The 19,399-nt window shown below is 43.8% G+C and overlaps 1 protein-coding gene across 5 annotated transcripts in view; it reads right to left on the reverse strand.

The window, feature by feature from the left end:
* Positions 1–1,786: 1,786 nt before the first annotated feature.
* LOC147191458 (uncharacterized) overlaps positions 1,787–19,399 on the reverse strand; it is a 30,138-nt gene continuing 12,525 nt past the window's right edge. For 4 of the 5 annotated variants that reach the window (XM_086135129.1, XM_086135127.1, XM_086135130.1 and 1 more), the window contains 21 exons: positions 19,120–19,247; positions 14,937–15,054; positions 14,513–14,697; positions 13,947–14,028; positions 10,228–10,725; positions 9,546–9,821; positions 8,509–8,610; positions 8,098–8,259; positions 7,921–8,022; positions 7,635–7,693; positions 7,363–7,510; positions 7,189–7,293; positions 6,839–6,991; positions 6,132–6,299; positions 5,866–6,039; positions 4,984–5,073; positions 4,812–4,895; positions 4,309–4,427; positions 4,076–4,184; positions 3,647–3,810; positions 1,787–3,565 (listed from right to left, as the gene is read on the reverse strand). In XM_086135129.1, coding sequence (XP_085991255.1) covers positions 3,418–3,565; positions 3,647–3,810; positions 4,076–4,184; positions 4,309–4,427; positions 4,812–4,895; positions 4,984–5,073; positions 5,866–6,039; positions 6,132–6,299; positions 6,839–6,991; positions 7,189–7,293; positions 7,363–7,510; positions 7,635–7,693; positions 7,921–8,022; positions 8,098–8,259; positions 8,509–8,610; positions 9,546–9,821; positions 10,228–10,725; positions 13,947–13,976 — 2,691 coding nt within the window. In that variant the 5' untranslated portion in view covers positions 13,977–14,028; positions 14,513–14,697; positions 14,937–15,054; positions 19,120–19,247 and the 3' untranslated portion in view covers positions 1,787–3,417. The remainder of the gene's footprint in view (positions 3,566–3,646; positions 3,811–4,075; positions 4,185–4,308; positions 4,428–4,811; positions 4,896–4,983; positions 5,074–5,865; positions 6,040–6,131; positions 6,300–6,838; positions 6,992–7,188; positions 7,294–7,362; positions 7,511–7,634; positions 7,694–7,920; positions 8,023–8,097; positions 8,260–8,508; positions 8,611–9,545; positions 9,822–10,227; positions 10,726–13,946; positions 14,029–14,512; positions 14,698–14,936; positions 15,055–19,119; positions 19,248–19,399) is intronic. The other variant, XM_086135128.1, reaches the window with a different exon arrangement.

Consider the following 19,399-nt stretch of genomic DNA (forward strand, 5'->3'; position numbering starts at 1 on the left):
GGAATCGAACACCCGACCACTGGATTTGGGACTTCAGCTTTCTACCACTGAGCTAATTCACCGTAATGAACCTCTGGGTTGTTTTGTATTTTTCCTCAAATAAGTTGTATGTGGTGGTTAAAGAGTAGACATTGTTGCAACAACCAGGGATCGAACACACAACCTCTGGTATGGCACTCCATCACTCTACCACTGAGCCAAAGCACCACATAGAACAGTGGAGTGTTTTTTTATTAATCATGGTCGTTTCTTTCGGCTAAACACTACATTGTTTTTTTCAGCTAAAAACGCCTTACTAAACATGGTCGTTTTTTCGGCAAAAAACGCCTTACTAAACATGGTCCTTTTTTTCGGCTAAAAACGCCTTACTATACATGGTCGTTTTTTTCGGCAAAAAACGCCTTACTATACATGGACGTTTTTTTCGGCTAAAAACGCCTTACTATACATGGTCGTTTTTTTTCCAGCAAAAAACGCCTTACTAAACATGGTCCTTTTTTTCGGCTAAAAACGCCTTACTATACATGGTCCTTTTTTTCGGCTAAAAACGCCTTACTATACATGGTCCTTTTTTTCGGCTAAAAACGCCTTACTATACATGGACGTTTTTTTCGGCAAAAAACGCCTTACTATACATGGCCGTTTTTTTCGGCTAAAAACGCCTTACTATACATGGCCGTTTTTTTCGGCTAAAAACGCCTTACTATACATGGTCGTTTTTTTCGGCTAAAAACGCCTTACTATACATGGTTGTTTTTTTCGGCAAAAAACGCCTTACTAAACATGGTCCTTTTTTTCAGCTAAAAACGCCTTACTATACATGGTCGTTTTTCTCGGCAAAAAACGCCTTACTATACATGGTCGTTTTTTTCGGCTAAAAACGCCATACTATACATGGTCGTTTTTTTCGGCTAAAAACGCCTTTCTATAGATGGTCGTTTTTTTCGGCTAAAAAAGTCGTTTTTTCGGAAAAAAACGCCTTACTATACATGGTCGTTTTTTTCAGCAAAAAACGCCTTACTGTACATGGTCGTTTTTTTTTGGCAAAAAACGCCTTACTATACAGGGTCTTTTTTTTCGGCTAAAAATGACTTACTATACATGGTCTTTTTTTGGGGCTAAAAACGCCTTACTGTACATGGTCGGTTTTTTTCGGCTAAAAACGCCTTACTATACATGGTCGTTTTTTTCGGGTTAAAAACGCCTTACCATACATGGTCGTTTTTTTTTTTGGCTAAAAATGACTTACTATACATGGTCGTTTTTTTGGGGCTAAAAACGCCTTACTAGTCTTCTTTGGCTCCGAAAAAACACCTTTCTACAAATGTTTCGGCCTTTTCAATCGGAAAAACATCTTTACAAAGAAAGCATTGCCACGAGACGCTGTCTGTGCAAACTCAAGGAACTTGGTCACCGTTGGTGCAGTCAAGCTCAAATCCTTTTCAGTCGAACAGCTGAGAAGCTGCCTCGGCTCGTGACTTTTGTCCCTGCATGTAGTCGAAGAACGGCACCAAAGTGAACCCGCAAGCTTTCGTATGGCCACTTGAGTTTGGCTCAACTCCTCGAGGCACCTGCCAAGTGTCCACTGTTGTAGTACAGTCAATTTACCAAGAGATGGTGCTGTTGCAACGTTTTAGTTCTGAGGAGTGAGGCAGCCGAATCGACCCATCTCGCCAATATACTTTAACAGCACCGACACCAATTTTCTAAGTGTGACAAGGAAATCATGGACAATATTGGATGAAAAAAAAGACAAATGTAAAACACAGACTAAAGAAATAAAACGTTTACAGTACATCGGAGAAGACTTTATTCAGGAAACTTCTCACCAAAAAGAGAATGTGGAAAACAGCAATAAATATCTGACATAAATGTTGACTAAAAACAAACAAAAAAAAAAAACCAAAAAAAAAAAAACAGTAGTATGTTTTAATTTGTTGCATATAACTGTCGTAGTTTCTTTTATGGAATGTAGAAAGACCAGCAATGAAATATAGCAGCAACACCATACATCAAATGGACTGATTTCCTTACAGCGTGGATCGTAAATACACCAGCAAATGTAAACAAAATAGATAAAACCTGACGTTACCTGAATATTAGGTTTCTAATGTACTGCATAGATTTAAAAACAGCTCACTTGCTCTCTTCACCCAAAGGCGGCAGTGAGTTGAAGTATCAAAGTATATCAAAATGTATTGGCCAAGATCCAAATATAAGAAGTGTCATTTTATGGAGACTCGGTGAACCCATGCAAGCCTCCTTATTTTTCTCCACGTTAATTCCATTTTAAAACTTCATATTACAGTCTGGTTGTTAAAAATAAATTCAATTAGCACTCTAGGCACATGGATGTTTAAGGCACAGCATTATTATTATTATTTTTGCATTCAGCAGAACAACTCCCTACAAATACATAGCGTTACAAGTATATTTTTTCATTCTTGACAAACCCGTTTCACCCAACAGGTAATTCGCCTGGACACAACTTTTATTCAGTATAAATTAATTTGTAAAAGTTGTTGTGTGAATCCTGTGCTCTTTTACGGTGTTTATATCATAACCCTGTAAGGTAGTAACAACCAGTAAGACCAATATAGTGATAATATTCTCAAGGCTTTTTAAAATAAAATGAAATTAAAAAAAAAAAAAACCTCATTTGAGATTGTCTGTGGAACTCCACAAAATCAACATGATTTTTTTTTTAAAGAGCCCATTATTATCCGAGACAAATAATCGCCAAGTAGCTAATTAAAATGTGCTATTTGTACAACTGAGTGAATTATAAAACTGAGTCTTAATTGGGATTAATTAATCGTAAACATCCAAGTGTAGCTATAGAAGAACATAAAAGGGGAATCTGTAAGCTCGATGCGACGCTCACTTTCGCTACGCCCGCCCTCGCAATGATTCAAAAGAATTGCAGGAACAAAACAGCTCAAAGACAACCAAAATAAACATATTGTGACATCATTACCTCTCTGAGAGTGTCAATCAAAACGGAGCCTTGTCACTTTTACCTTTAGCTCGTGTGCGGGAGCTTGTACAGGTGTACCTAAAGAAGTGCCTTGTGAGTTTATCCTAAGAATTAAAAAAAAATAAAAAATTTTTGACAGTGATACAAATCATAAAGACCTGTGATTATTTCCATGGGAGAAACCATGTGGCTCTCACGAATTATGTCTCTGTCTCTGATATTGTGATACAGCTAGAGCTTGTTTACAAATAATGTGACACACATGGACAAATGCTCTCCGCGCAATTTTAAAACCAAAAGAAGAATGTACTTGTAAAGATGTGGGATAGAACTGGGGCCCCCATGAATACATATAAACTTGATCCCAAAGAACATTATTGACACAAATGTTCTGATTGTGATATGTGCCCTTAACCTCTAACACGTTGACGGTTGGACTTTTAAACCTCAGTGACTTTACTGATCTGCTCTGGCACTTTTTCTACTTTCACTTCGTTCGGTTGTGGCGCTTGGTCACCTTCATCATCGACGCTGAGGTCCAGCCGCAGGTTATCAAGAGTCTGGCGAATTGTCAGAGTCTCCTTACGCCTAAAAAGGGCAAACAATTATGCTTTCACGTTCTGTGTGTGTGTGTGTGTGTGTGTGCGTGCGTGCGCGCCGAGAGCATACTTGGTCTGCAAGTGTTGGTCGAGCAGCTGCCTCTGAAGCCGCCCGTTCGATTCCCTCTCCTCGGCCAGTTCCCGTTGACAGTGACGGAGTTGAGCGTCCCTCCTGCTAGCCTCCTCCTCGGCCTCGTTCACCTGACGCTTGAGCGAGCGGATTCTCTGGGCCATCTGCATGAGCAAGCGCAGAGAAATTGAGCATGTATGCGCAAAAGAGAGTAAGTATTGACTACAGTATGTCAAAGGTAGAACTATTTTTCTATTCGACTTTTATTTTTATTTTTATTTTTAAAAGGCAGCTCTTGAATTTGTTTCTGTTCGACGATGGATTTTCATCGAATGAAGTATCCGTTCACTGCATAATCAGATTTGTCCTATTTGGAACATTGTCGACCTTAAATGAACATGAATGGGCCATGACGTGCGCGTGCGTTACCAGGTCTTTCTGCTCAGCAGCTATCCTGTGCTCTTCCTCCATCTGATCGGTCAGCTCATTGATCCTTCGCTCCAGTTTCCCAATAGTGTTCGAAAGAACAGCTTTGTTCCTGCCCGGAACATAAATGGAAACTGGGTCTGACATAATGCACTACATGACAGTGCTCTTCATAGAAATGCCAACACACATTTGATGCAAAAAATAAATAAATACAAATAAAAAAGCTACAGTACCTCTCTTCATTTCTCAAAACGTTCTCCAGCTCTTTGACACGACTCTCCGTTTTGGAGATGACGTCCTCCAAAGGTTTGGTGCTCTCCAAGTCATCCATCTCCAGACGCAGGTCACGATACTTCAGGCAGACACAGAGATCATTTTAGGTACGATGAGCACTATACCATCATTTAAGCCAGGTATTAAAAAAAAAACAACTATAATTAAATCTCCAAAACTTAAATGAACACACATAAAATATGTTTACATTTCAAAAAATTAAACACATTTATGAGAATGAAATAAGTGCTAACATATGACATTTAAAGAATGCATTTAAAAAAAAAAATTGGCATGAGTGTTTACAGCTACCCATGGACCTACCATTGCTACTTTGATCATAGATATTGACGCCATTCTGGATAAGGAAGTCAACGTGGGCCATAATCATCAGATTGAGAAACAACTTTGAAAATCCCCCAAATTCCACACTAGCACGCGCAAAACACACACGCGCACACACCTGTCTCTCAATGATGTTCTTCTCAGTTTCCAGTTGGTCGTTCTGATCTTTCTCCTGAATGAGCTTCAGCTGCAGCTGCTCAGTCTTGACAGGAAAAACACGAATATGTGATCAATCTCAAAGAAGATGTCTCCAATCAAAAAGGACAAATAGTGAAGTGCAGTTGGCATACCTGCTCAATGGCTCTCTTGTGCTTGGCGGCCCATCGCTGCTCGCTATCTTGCAGCTCCTCCACATCGGTCTCGAGGTCAATAATTTTCTCCTAGGAGGAAGAAAGGAATCAATAAGTCGCGGGGCATACAAGCTTTTCCAACTAGCGTGTCGTGTACCCGACGTGACCTCATCAGCAGCACACGCTGAGGTTATATCGAAATGGGATGGATTAGGTATGTTCAGAAATAGCGACGCGATGAATTTTGGGGGATTATGGAATTTGTGTGCTGATTGCTAAACGGGATTTGCATAATTAATACACCCTTAACCCCAAACTGTTGGCACGCATGGCTGATTAATTCAAGTGGACAGCTTTGTTTTCAATCATTACGTCGTACACGTAAACACGCCACGGAGGCAGTCTGATCTACTGCTGGAAGTGGAAAGCAGAAGAAAAATCCTGATCCCAAAAACTCTATTCAAAACTACGATGACGGACAATGACGGACCGGTGAAATTTGCCGATGGTCCTAAAATAGCGCTGGCGAACTGTAATTTAGCGTAGAAGGAAGTGCGGTTAAAATAACGAGAGTGTCGGACCAACGGTGACAGTTTTGGTTCGGCTTGAAATAATGACGGACTGATGACGGGACGGGTGACCCGACCTCTGGCGAATGACGGACTGGCAAAATTTACCAATGCGGCCACCTCTGATAATAAACAACGAGACAAACTGTATCAATAACTGTGTCGCTCTCCGTGCCCTTAATTGCCCAGTTGGGCTGAGGTGTCCAAACTATGGCCCGGGGGCCACTTGCGGGCCAGCATCCATTTTGGAAATGAACAATACAAACAATAGGACTGACTTTGGCCGTAGTAAAATATCAATTGATGGGAATACATGGGCCTGCTTGAGTTGTTTGGCCAGGTCGTCTTTGGCCTGGACGGTGGTCTGCAGCTCCATTTGGAGATCGTCCACTGTCCTCTCGGCCTGCTTGCACTGCAGCTGCAGTCTCTCTCTCAGCTGGATCTCCTCCTCCAGCGTCTGCTCCTTGTCAATGAGCTTACCAGACACCTGCGTCCAACGGGCAACGTGTAAACACACAGAAATATTAACGCAAACGTCTGGCCTTTGTTGAGGTCCGGCGGTAAGAGAGGGAGACTCACGTCTCCCTGGAGCCTGACGACGAGCGCTTGAAGTCTCTGCAACTCCTGCTCCTTCTCCAGCAAAGACTCCTCCAGTTCCTCCATCCTCAGCTGGGCATCTTGACGCAATTTCTGCTGAAGATTCAACTCCGCTGCGGACTGCGTGGACATCTGCAAGGCTTCGGCCAGCTGGAGATACAAGTTACGCGTGTCATGCAGGGGTACTCTTAACCCTATGTCGTAATATCTTATCGGTATTACTAATAGTAAGTTTACAGAAACAGGCTGGGCTCATATCAAGTTCATTACTCATATACAAGTCATGATGCAACATCATACGAATAATGAATTAGTAACACAGTATCATTAAAATACTAAAATGTGGAGTGAAATGGCACAGAATCCAGACCATGCCGAGTCATCACACTGACAGCAAATGAGCATTGGCTTCACTCCTCTTAATTGTTTCAATGTCAGTGAACCGATTTAGCTTGAACGCTGTCAAACAAATTAATTCACGACCGAGAGCAAGCAAGTCTATTATTCGTCCCAGCCAAGAGACTTACGGTTTAGGGAATATTCTTTTACTCAATGAAGGTCAAAAATGAAATCACGAGCACAATGAGGTGTGCGGGCACTCGTTGCTTCTGTTTAACTCGGCGGGCTGGCAGTGAGAGATGAAAATGGAGAAAGTGTCTGCGATGGTTTCCTAAAGTGTGTTACTGCACCTCCGTCTCCAGTCGGAGGACGGTGCTGCTGAGCTCAGACGTCTTCTTGCTTTTGCTGTTTTTTTCCACCTCCAGCTCCTCCAGTTCTCTCTCGGCCATCCATAACTTCTCTGCCAGAGTCTGAGAGTGCTGCGTCTGTTTCTCAAGGCTGTCCTGCAGGGCGCGCGCACGCACGCACACACACAAAATTGTCCACGATCTTTTAAACGTAACCACATTTGTTCTGTTCGATGTACACCCGTTCTCCGGTTTTGCTGGATTTGATTAAGCAGAACTGCAGATGTAGGCGACAAGTTACGAGATTTGTACCAGCAACAGGCACTGCAAAGTCTGTCAGTGTCATTTTGTACCTCAGCATCGTGGATCTTGTTTTTAAGGGACTGCTGGAGGAAGCCGAAGGCATACTCCTGAGTGTTGGCCTCCAGCATCATGTCGCGGGCCCGCTTCACCTCAATCTGCACGAATGGCCGTCAGTCAGTCGCCGCCTCGGTCGGTCGATCGATCCCATAGGTGCGTTTTTGTACCTCCATCTCTCTCTGCTTCTCCGCCAATGCCTGATTGGCTCGCTCCATCTCGATCATTTGCTCTCTCATCCGCTTCATTTCGTTGGACATTTGAGTGTTGGTCCTGAGTAGGTCTTCGTTGTTCACCAGCAGGCCCCGCATTTCAAACCTGAAGGCAAAGGACGGGATAAGAAGTTTGGCTTGCGTCACCACACAAATGCCATTACGCTTTATAAAAGCAGTTTCTATGAGAAATAAAGACAGTTGGAGGAGAATTGGGATGATGAAATCACCTAATCTGGTTCCTCTCCTTTTCCATCTCCACACTCTCTGCCTCCAGGAACTGGTTACGCTGGAGAGGACACACACCCCATGTTATTCGCTCCATGTTATTTCTTTCATTGCTCTTCAGATAAAGACCTCAAATACACCAAACTCGGGCAAAACGGCGCAATGTGCTTTCAAATAAATTTCGTTGGACACCGTCCATGGGGTGTTTTTGAGATTTTGGTTTCCTTCAAGGTCCACAATGTTGTAATAACCCTCTCGGTGTGCTGCAGCGAGGGGAGAAGGCCCCACCTTCTGACAGTTATCCAACTGTTTGGTCAATTCCTCGATGAAGTCTTTTCGACTGAGGCCTCCCAGAGTGGCGGCGCGCATGGTGTAGTGGGTTGCCATCACCTGCAGCAAAGGAGACGCATATCCGCATGACAGGAACGCAAACGAGGTAGATTGTTGAATTCTTCAGAAGCGTACGGAGTTGGGAACATCGTTCCTCCTCTTCAACAGAGAATCGTAAGCAGAATATCGCTGGCGAGGAATGATTTGGGCGGCGGGCCCGCCCATCGGCACGGGACTGCTGCTGCGACTGTTCAAGGTGTGCAGGCTCCACTCTGATGTGGCTGGAGAAATTCCTCCCTGGGTGAAGACAGAAGGCGTGTTAACCGCTGTATTCCTTTTGATCTGGTTCTCTAAACAAAATTCTTCATTGATTACTCAGTGAGAGGGCTGGACTGGACTCCTCAGTTCTCCTTAAATTTTATGACTTTCAAAGCCATTGTGGAAACACTTTGCTTTCAAGATTGTGGGAACAGTGTTCTTTGATTTTTTTTTGGATTGTTTCAAATAATTTTTTTACTGTTTGTTTCAGACGAAAATATTACAAACCTTAAACTCATTTGTTCGGTACATGGGGTTATAATCAGCAGATGCGTTCACATTCATGGTGTAGGGACTGTTAAAAACACGAGGGCTTTCAACGAAAATAGTCTGTAAAAAAACACACGCACACACACACAAACAATTGTTATATGGTAGCTATTTGACATTTTACCATTTGCATCTAATAGTTTATCTCATTACATTTCTCAACTCAAGTGAATTTCTAGACACTTGGGAGACAACTACCACTGTATACAAAGTGCCGTACATGGAGCAAAAAGAATTCATACAACAAACAATAAAAGCTTTTTTGCTCAGCAGGACATCGATCTGACAGTTATCCACACAGCAGTAGAAGGATGAAGAATACCATGTTTCCTAAAGACGGAACCCAAAGAGAGCAGATAAAGTGAGAACAGCAGAGCCCCCAGAACTGAACCCTGTGGAACACCACACGACAGTGGGGCAGTTCGTGACTCAGCTCAACCAAGGCAAACACAAAAAGTTCTGTCAGCCAAATAGGACCTAAACCACCCTTGAGTGGTTTAGGTCATATCCTCTAAAAACGTCAAGGACACAGCTTCAAAATGTTTCTACCTTACATATGCATTTTAAGGCGGGAAAAAAAATGGATGAAATGGAAACAGACAGAGGATACATTAAATCTGTACTTTTACCAACAGATGGCGCCGTTAGACAACAAGTCAGTTGCATCTGATCCGACAGTTGGGGGAAAAAAGCATCAGACATCCATCCTTCCATTTCCCATACCACTTTCTTGAGGGTGGGGGCGGGGGTGTCGGGGTGAGCAGGAGGTTACCCCAGCTGACTTGACTGACTCGGAGGCTTTGTACACCCTCAACTGCACTGGTTCACTTTACATCTTGCCACGTCAATGCCACAAACCCCTTGGAATTGTCAATCATTCCCCACGGCCCCGTGCGGCACCCTTGCATAAATAAAGGCTCCCTCCCTTCTGTCAATCACACAAACGTAGCCTTTGAAAAAACACAAACGCACACACACTCATCAGTCCCACCCACCCGATCAGTTTCCAATTCCCGCGAGGCGACCGATTCCATGGACCCTTGGAAGTTGTTGACCCCTGGCCGGGTCTCCCACCGCGACAGCCTGGGACTGTTGTCCCCCAGTGATCCTCCACCTCCAGGACCATCTGTATCCTTGCTACTCAAGCCGTTGGTCTTCGGATCATTCTCGAGGAACAGCTGATATTTGGGGCTGAGTGGCACGGCTCGAGGAGTGGAGGGCTCCTCCTCTGACAGGCTGTCCGATTGCTTGTTTGATTCGGTTTCAGGTTCCTGGGGAGAAAAAAAAGAATCCATCATGATATGACCACAATAAGTCACCGCTTTGCCACAAACGACGACTCAACAAGAAGCCACACAGGAATTACAAATGACAACGTCAATTTTACCACATCCTATCATGCAGTAAGTAAGATTGTCATTTGGGGATAACCTACGATGGGGAGAAAAAAAATCTACAAGGAGGAAGAAAGATAGACTCTAAAACCATCTAGTAGGTTTGATTATGGAGGACATGCTCAGAATCTCCTTGGTAGCCCGTGAGACTTATTTGCATGCACTTATTTTTAAAAAATCTTTTCAACGTGCATTTTGAAGAACATGCAGTGCCATGCTGCCATTTTGTCTCCATGCAGAGCAAGAGATCAGCCTTGCCTGTGCAAGATTTGTTTTCGCTTACCGATCCCATGCCAGAGTCCGCCACCGAATCTCTACCAGAGTCTGCCGTTTTGTTTGACTCTGTCCTCTGACTGCCGCCTGTTACTGGACAATCGATTCTTGCAGTTATCGGGCTAATTCCAACGTCTCTCTGAGCAGATCCATCGGATCGCTCGATTTTCTCCTTGAGTGGAGGGGTCACCGAGATACTCGGCAGCAGACTGTTGTCTCGAATGACAACGGTCGGACTCAACTTGGATTTAGGGGACAGGATTGTCTCAGAGGAAGTGAACTTTTGAGCTCTTCCTGCTTCTGAACAGAGACTCGGAGAAGACCCAGGATACAAGTCGTGCTCCGGACCGGAGAATTTACTGATAAGGTCTTTGACGCTGCCGGCTCGCTTGAGATTTGAGAGGCCCGCTTTCCTCTGACTGGCTCTCCAGTTCTGCTCGGCTTCTTCTTTGTCGGCTGTCTGCGGTGGACTAAGTGGCGATTGGGAGGAAGAAGACTCAGGCGTATGCTGAAAGAGGCGAACACAATAACAACCCGCCAAAAATCACGTTAAGGATGGAGCAGCAGTAACACGCCACAGCATTTGATGTGCCGGCCACAACCGTCGGACAGTTTTGATCAAAAGGCCACAGCGCTATTTTCTTTGATGTGCGTTTGTTTCAATGACATCGACAAAAATCTATCGATGCCACATGATGGTAGAAAAGCATGTTCTTCCTTCAGACAATGGCTTAGTTCCTCCCTCCGTGGCACCTAGGCCGAAGCGATACTTTTTATATTAGACATGGCTAGGGTCAAAGGACCAAAACAGCAAATAGGTGAGTTGTTTCAACGAATGACAGAGGAAAGGTGCCCACCCACCTCATGCTCTCGATCTTTAATGTTGTTTGTTTGAAAAATAGCATCATATTCATGATGCCCATGTGGGCACGCGCGTGTATGTGCGCGTGTTCTAATCCTGACATAAATCCCTCTTGAGAAACTGCAACATCTGCTCGCTCCTCTAAAAACATCTCCCAGCGAAACAAACACCAGGCTGTCTCTCACGGAAATGATTAGATAAAAGAGGTAGACTCCAAAGTCCACTTGACTTAATAACTCAAAAGAGACAAAAAGGAAATGAAAAAGGGCAACATTTTATTTCTTTTTTCTCGACGACCGTAAATACATCTTTAATGAGCAAATCATGACAACGAGGCCAATGCCACTTAGAGAAATGAAGTGGCAGGAGTCCAAGCGTTGAAAGCATGGCGTGGCCTTAATCCCGGGGACTCGCCTGTGCGCCTCCCCGTGGGATTGCGAGTCGAGGCCGGGCTGGGAGAGGAGGCAAACCCTGAGGGGGACCGAGGCGGGGACTAAAAGGTTATCTGGGGTTTGGGATCATTGCTCGGAACTACAGTATTAACATGTTTACATAACGCGAGAGGATTGGCTCGAAAGCGGTTATTTGAATGTTATTATTCTCGACCTGTAAAGCGAGCGCTCATTTTGACGTGGACGAGGGAAATCACATCTTAAATCCTGCTTGGTGTGTCTGGTCCAAACAAAGATGAAGAGGACAGGCTGTGAGACTCCTCGACGCAGCCATGTTGGTGTTTAAACTGGTGGCCTCCCCCGGTTAACCGCATGTTCTGTCCTCATGTCCTACCAGCCGTGATTCGCAGCCAGTCAAATTTGATCAGGTACCAAGAGCGATGGAGATGTTTGCAGAGATTTCTTTGGATGGGTCGACTTTGTTGACGAGGCACCCGCAAAGAGATTAAAGTCATCTGCGCAAAGACAATAGGAGCTAGAAAGCTTCTTTTTTTAATTAAAAACAACAACAACAACATCAACAGCAATCAATTTTGATGGACTGTTGATCAAAATATATCCCAACTCATGAAACTGATTTCCTCAAATGTATTTCAGGTATTGTATTTTTTTTTTTTTCAGAAGCTCAAATATATTCTTTCCCCCTCTATCAACATTTTTGTTTTCTGTGAGCATATAGCCATATGTTACAATTTTTTAAAGTCTCATAATGACGGGCTAGGATGAAATTTGGTCCAATCCTGCATATCTCTTTCTCCTATGTGGGAAAAATAAAAATGATTTTACATATCGCCGGATTAAACCCATTTGACTAAGCCTATTTAATGAGATGTATCGCGTAATGATGGGTTGAATAAGAATCATTTTAATTACTGTAAAGGATAACGGCAAATCACAGCGCAAAAGTAGGAATTTTAAATACACGAATACAGTCAATCTGGTTTTTGATTAGCAGATGTTCTTGTCAGTCAGATTTTTTTTTTTCCAGCTCGCAGCTCAAAAACAATGAACGCAAGCAATATACAGCTTTGACAGGAGGATTCCTCCAATTAACGACACCTATTTAAAATGCTCATTCTTGAAGTGGCATTCAACTTTGAATCGTTTCAGCGAGCCAACGTATGTGCGTGCACGTGTGACTCGACGGCATATGTGGCCTAACACAAACGCACAAATCCAAGATGTGTCTCAAACCTTTCATGAAATAGAATCCAAATCTATTAGGTTGATCTGTAATCATCGTGATATGTCATGACATGAAGCCTGGCTCATTTTCTGACAGATTAAGGCCGAATAAACTGATGAATTGGTTCGAAATCCTCTTTTAGGACCGGATTGGCTCATCTAGATTAGTACACCAAGTGTAAGAGTGCAGGTTTGAATGCTTCGAGCGGCCATTTCCACTCAGCTGAACAGCATCATTAGCCTTTTTACGTTACGACCAAATTATTTTGGTATTTCAATCAAATTAATAAAAAATAAATAAATCTGATTTAGGACAAATCACGCATCGTTCTTTGTACCGTACTTCCTCCCTGTTTCCTCCAGGTCAAAATGACCCAGGTGGAATTGTGGGGAAAAAAAGGTTGTCTGGTGTGTCTGCGGGACTTGACGGTGTTGTTCGCATTGGCTCTTTGTGTTTCAGCATCTCCAGTTAAACTCTGATGACACTTTGACAGGCTTTCCTGTTAGAAGACTCAAACCACCCCCCCCCCCCCCCCCCCTCATCGTTACCTGTCAGAGCCGTGTCAGTCTATTACCTTTTTTAGGGGAAAGATGCTAAATGTGTGTGTGCGTGAGAATGTGTGCGTTTGTTTGTATATGCAAGTCAGACTGAGCCAGATGAGCAGGCAGATGTTTCCTCTGTGTCTACTCCAACTGTCTAAGAAAGACTGACAACAGCTGGACCCATGCCAGACACACACACACACACACACACACACACACACACACACACACACACACACACACACACACACACACACACACACACACACACACGCACGCACTATTCTCTCTCATGCTTTGTGTCTGAAACTTATTTTAAACTATTATCGTTTCACTTCAACCATTTTGGGATTCCCAATTCTTGGACAGGTCGAGAAATCGTGGCCACCGATTCACTTTTGGGAAGACGCGTGTATGTTTTCCGCATGAATGGGCACCGCCGATACATAGCGAGGTCCATAAAGGCATGGTTGGGTGTTGAGACGTGTGAGAACCCTGACCTAAACCTCATCAAACATCTGAATGAGAACAGTGATGGTGATCCAGAGCCACCGACCTCTGACCTGACAATCAAATGCTTTGTGTTAGTATTATTATTAGTTTTTTGTTGTTGTTAAGAAAGTTCACAAATGTGATTAAAAACAGGGTGTTGAGAGTTGAGATGAGATGGTGAGTTTTTCACCGTACCATGTTGTTTGTCTCGTTCTTTTCTTGCATGCTTTGGCCACGGGTGCTGTTGGTGGTGGAAGGCTCGTCTTCCTCTTCTGGCCTGAAGGTAGAGAAGAGACACAGAAAGTTTCCACTTGTGGCATTACTTTTATTTACTAGAACCACTTAATCGTTGCGCTGAAATGAGTCCATTAACTTATGACATCAGATTTCAATGAGTCATATTTAAATGTTTCGGGATTAAGGACTCATTGTATTTTACAAACTCAGTAGGCGGCATTTGGTGGTTGGGGGGTATACTTCCGCCGCATAGTCTCTAGCGCTTATTAGCGCTCTGCATTTCAAGTCGACTTTGACCACCCCCACAGCGGCGCAGACCTCCCCCGAGCATTGCCACCAGCCTGTGCTTATCAATGAAATGATCAACATCAGATCTAACCCGCCTCCAGATGGAGTTACACCACACCACGCAAGAGTTACACCGGGGGATGAATTTTCACTAAAGCGAAGTTTTGCTCGTCTTCATGGCAAATAGCAACGCTAAAGGATCAGTTCTACTCGTGATGTGTCTCTGCGCCGTTTACCTGTGTTTGCTTATTCTCCGTGTGAATCGGGTAAGTCTCTTTGTCTCTTCTTGGTATCTGTGCAAGTCTTGTGTCAGAAGGTCACCAAGTGCGCTCAGTGCCTCCTTCCGGAACACAAGCTTCTCCAACTGGATCAGAGAACCGGCAATAGAGGGCTGAAGCTCCTTACAAGCCCTCAACTGCAACTGGGAGGGGAGACAAAGGACAGCAGCGTGACCAATAGTGCAGGTTGAACGCGCTTCTCTTCTCAATGCTTGTGAAAAACAAGTTTTAAGAGGTCGACTGCATGTTACAACACTATACTTGCATAAAGGGATTAAGACGCGCGTTATCTCGATGAATATTCAGCCAATCAGTGCAGCCACGGTCAACCTCTTCAATGCTACCGCAGCCTGGTTTTGTTTTCCCAACCACGTTCACTCACGGCGGACGTCCGAAGAGCGGGGCGACTCGTGAATTCTTGCTGGATTTGTTTCTTCTTCTCTTGCAGAACAAACAAGTCAGAGGTCAGCTGCTGCAGACGGGCCTCAATGTGGAGCTGTCTGACAACACACAAGTGAAAAAGGTTTCCAAGTGGACCCAAACAAACTCCTCGCTTGACTCCTGCGTCGGTTTTAATTAAAAGCACACCGCAGCAATTAATCATGAACCACGAACATGTAGTTTGAGGGTTTATTTTCACGACAGCGTCATTGACTATAAACCCACTAGGTGACGCCAAGCGCCTGTGTTCCAAAGAACCAAGAAGAGCCGTCGATGAGTCGAGAAGTGTCGGGTGTGAACTCGCTGAGAGAAGACTGATCAACACACTGAAGTTTGAGATGCAAAGGGGCGGAAATGACACAAACATTGGAAGAAAACCATGAAACTGTCCTGTTAATACAATCGTCAATGAGGCCAGAGAGAGTAGCACATCTTTTGAGAACCGATGAAAGCAAAAGGCTCATTCAGCAGTAACTGACATTCATCCAATGCAGTGATTGCCCCGCTTTATTGTGTGTCATCACTTGTGCTCCTGCATTCGTTCTTTACAAATTTGTACATTATAGATGGGACAATTGATTGATGGATGGTTGGACATACTGTATATTTGAGAGAGAGAGAGAGAGAGAGAGAGAGAGAGAGAGAGAGAGAGAGAGAGAGAGAGAGAGAGAGAGAGAGAGAGAGAGAAATTTCAACTGTCCTTCAAAACTGATCCAAACGTTCAAGTCTTCATTAAAAATGTGGAACATGTGACAAGTGAGGAGGAAAATTATAAAAAGCATAGAAAGTGCTGTGATTAACACGCACACATGCACACGCACACACGCGCATGCAGCCACTATGCCAGCTGTCAGTGTGTTCTGATTTGGTGCTTGCGTAAATAGGCCTCCATAATTATATGAACGTATGTGACAAACATCATAATTGCAGGTGAAAAAAAATGTGTGGGTGTCGCTTGTTTCTTCATTTTTATGAGCTAGAAACATTTTGTGCGTATTCATGAATGTCATACAGAAAAGTAAAAAACAACAACAACAAAAACAATTCTTGAAAAATTCTATGTCGAGATTGATCAAGTGCATGTTCAAATGAAAAAAATGGAATTTTAGGAAAAAGATGTGCTGTGTGTACACTGGAAACGTCACTGATACGTTACATGTTAGGAAAGTTGTACATCTTAAAATAGTTTATTCATTTTTTTGTGTGTGTGTGTGTAATTTGATATATATTTTGGGCTATATGCAAACTGTCAACGATATCATAAAGGGACAAGTGTCACACTGCAAACTGCACCCGCGTTTAAAAGTCGGTGGCAAATGACAAACGTCACATCATAATGTCGTTGACATTTTGTTTGGGATTATGTTCTTACAAGCCTCAAATCGGAAGATGCAGACTTTGTATTTTTCTTTTCCCCCTTAAACTTTAAAAGGCCTTATCACCACAACAAAGAAACGGCAGAAAGTGACTCAAATGGGATGAAGTCAAGGGATTACATCCTGACACTCGCAAGACAAGCGTACACCGACACTCTCTTTTCGTGTCACGCACTGCCAAACCCTTTTTCCTCCACTCCACGGGAACCAGGATTGACGTTGTCATTACGACATCACAAACGTAATTTAAGTGTATAAGGAGTGGATATCCTTTTTGGGGGTGGCCCATTGTGATCGCTAAAGTTCCTACTCAATATATGGCCATGAACGTGTCCGATCCAGCCTGAAACATGATGTCAGTCCTTTAGTTCAAGTGCCAAAATTTAAGGGAAATGAGGCGATTTCCAGGAAGTGTGTCATTAAACCGTGTGAGTCGGCCGGGCAGACTTGGTTGGCACACCTTAAATGCGGAGCTCTGTTTTAGCCTGCCGTGTCTGTCAAGGTCTTGTTAAGTGTTCTTCTGCCAAAGAACATGTCACGGCAGGAGCATAGAGAGAGGGAGCGCATGAGGTGAGGCCGACATCACCAGAAGATTGCCTTTCCACATAACGTGGGCCAGTAAAGGTCAAGTTCAAAGTTAAATAAATATGGTTGGTCAAATTTCTACCGCTGCATCCGTGATGTCATTCGACTCCAGCCTCAAACACTCCAATTTCCTCACCGGTGTAAATCCTGCATGGCGTGTGGCGCACGGAATCAGGTAGGACCCGCTCTGAGTAATTTCGCAAATGGGCGCAGAGGGAGGGCGGCGCTGCCGTGGGAGTGGTCACGGCCGACTTCAATCACGGCCAATCATAGCGGCGCCTTTTATTCCCTTATCGTTGCCAAGCACATATCCAAGACACTCTTTCCATCGCATCGGCCACATTTGGCCAAAATTGTCAAACACGCTCACTGAACCTTGCGCTCATACAAAATTTAGGATCCACCAACTTTTGGACCATGTTGCCTACAAAAACGGAGCCCTTTTTGTTCAAGTCATAAAATAAATGTTGACTGGATGCATTGAGCCGGCCGACTGGCTCGGAAGTCATGTGAAAGACTAAAAGTCGTTTGGAATTCTGCCTTCGAAATAATATGCTGATTAAAACAGGATTAAAAGCTCAATGTTCCTTCAGATGCCACTGAGTCAGGACCACATTTTCAGGGTGTCCCCCAAAAATATATCCACTTTTTACCTCGTTGTAAACTAGGTGTCTAATTTTCGACGTGAAAGAATTTGCACACAGTTTAATCAGTGCCGGCAAAACGTTAGCAATCCTCCGTTAAGTCAGGATTTGAATAAAAAAGTGATTCACTTTGCCCCGCATTGCAAATGCCCTGTGGGAATTAACAGTTATTGGCCAACAAGTATGGACTGTTTCTCCTTCGAGGCGTTCAATGTGCGGCTTGTCGTTCTGCAAAATGTGAAGAATGACTAAAGGAGATGAGATCATGGGAATCTTGTTTTCTTTCTCATCTTTGCACACCTGGGTGCTCACTTTGGGATGGCATTTTATTGGATGACAAAAGGTTTGATTTGGGAATGAAATAGGCAGGGCGGGAGGTGGTGGTGTGGGGGGAGTCATCCAAATGAATCCCAAGTCAATCCCCCAAATATTTTTATTTGCCCCGAACAGTGTATATATATTTTTAATTTTAATATTTTTATTTGTAAATATTTTTGCCCCGAACAGTGCAGCTCACTTTGGATGACAAGATGCAACAATATGACATTGCAAACCGTTAAAATGAAGCTGAGCCACACTTTCTGGGTGGGGGAAAAAAAAAGTGTAATATTTTCGGTTCAGTCAGTTGAAGCAGAAGGCTGATCTGGGCTGCTTTTTCGACGTCAATTGTTCCATGCGTTGCAGGTGCATTGTTCTTTTGGTCTCAATTTCTCTCAGCGGCGCGCCAAAGAGACCCAAAAATGCCAGTAATAGGCTTTTATTAAAAAGCCAACTCTATTACTGTTGGAGAGAAGGAGGAAGTACCAGCTAGACGTGAAACATGGTGTTCTCGCTGCACCGTTTGGTTTTGTAAAATCGACCATCTGTACTATTGTGAAGAACAAAGAGGCAATAAAAGCAGCAGATGTGGCTAACGGAGCAAATGTTTTGACAAAGCAAAGACCAAACGATGGAGGAGGAGAAAAAAAAAAAAAGGATGGCGTTCATCATAATCAAAATCATTACTGGTGTGAATTAAAAGAGAGTTCAAAAAATTAAAACATTGCCCAGCGAGATGCAAACAAACACACATGAATGCATGATTTAACTTTGGCCACGGTACTTCACTTGCTCGCCTAGATTAGACGACGAGGAACTCGACTAAATGTATTTCGACCACGGACAGGATCGTGCTGCTTTTTCTCGGACAGCCCTGAACCTTCTGCGGTTGCGAGATACAACGAAACATCCCCAGACGTGTTTCAGCAGTGTGACGGAACCCCACGAAGCCGCACCGAGCTGCCTCCTAACACGTTCAAACGCAACATGCGTCTCAAAAGGGTTTCACTGACGCACACACGTTTTTCCAGGTTAAAACGTCTCCGATCAGAACGTCTGACGCCCTTTTTCCAGAAATAGACTCAAATTGAAATCCATCTTTCCACGTGACAAAAAGCCGTGCCTCTGTAGTTTTGATGGTCAAAAGGTACGGGGAAGCGCATCTTCCACAAGACGCGGTAACTTTCATCGATGCACTCACTGTGTCTGTATGCTGTTGAGCTCGTGTTCGGTCTCTGTCTGCAGCCGCTGGAGGTGAAAGGTCAACTGCTTACTCAAGACAGCAAACTTCCACAGTCCTCCTCCGGCGTCCTCCGCAAACGCCACACCCTGAGACAAAGAATTCAGATGACCTTAGAAAGTATTTGCCGGCGACAAATCCAGAGGGTGAACGTGCGGAACACTTTGGAACGATTTAACCTCGAGCCCGAGTCAAGGTCACGAACAGAACCGAAAGGAGTCAGATTGAGGTTGTGGTTTTC

This window comes from Hippocampus guttulatus, chromosome 17 (genome assembly GCF_054856545.1).
Source record: "Hippocampus guttulatus isolate MCC_2025c chromosome 17, RoL_Hgut_1.0, whole genome shotgun sequence".
NCBI lineage: Eukaryota > Metazoa > Chordata > Actinopteri > Syngnathiformes > Syngnathidae > Hippocampus > Hippocampus guttulatus.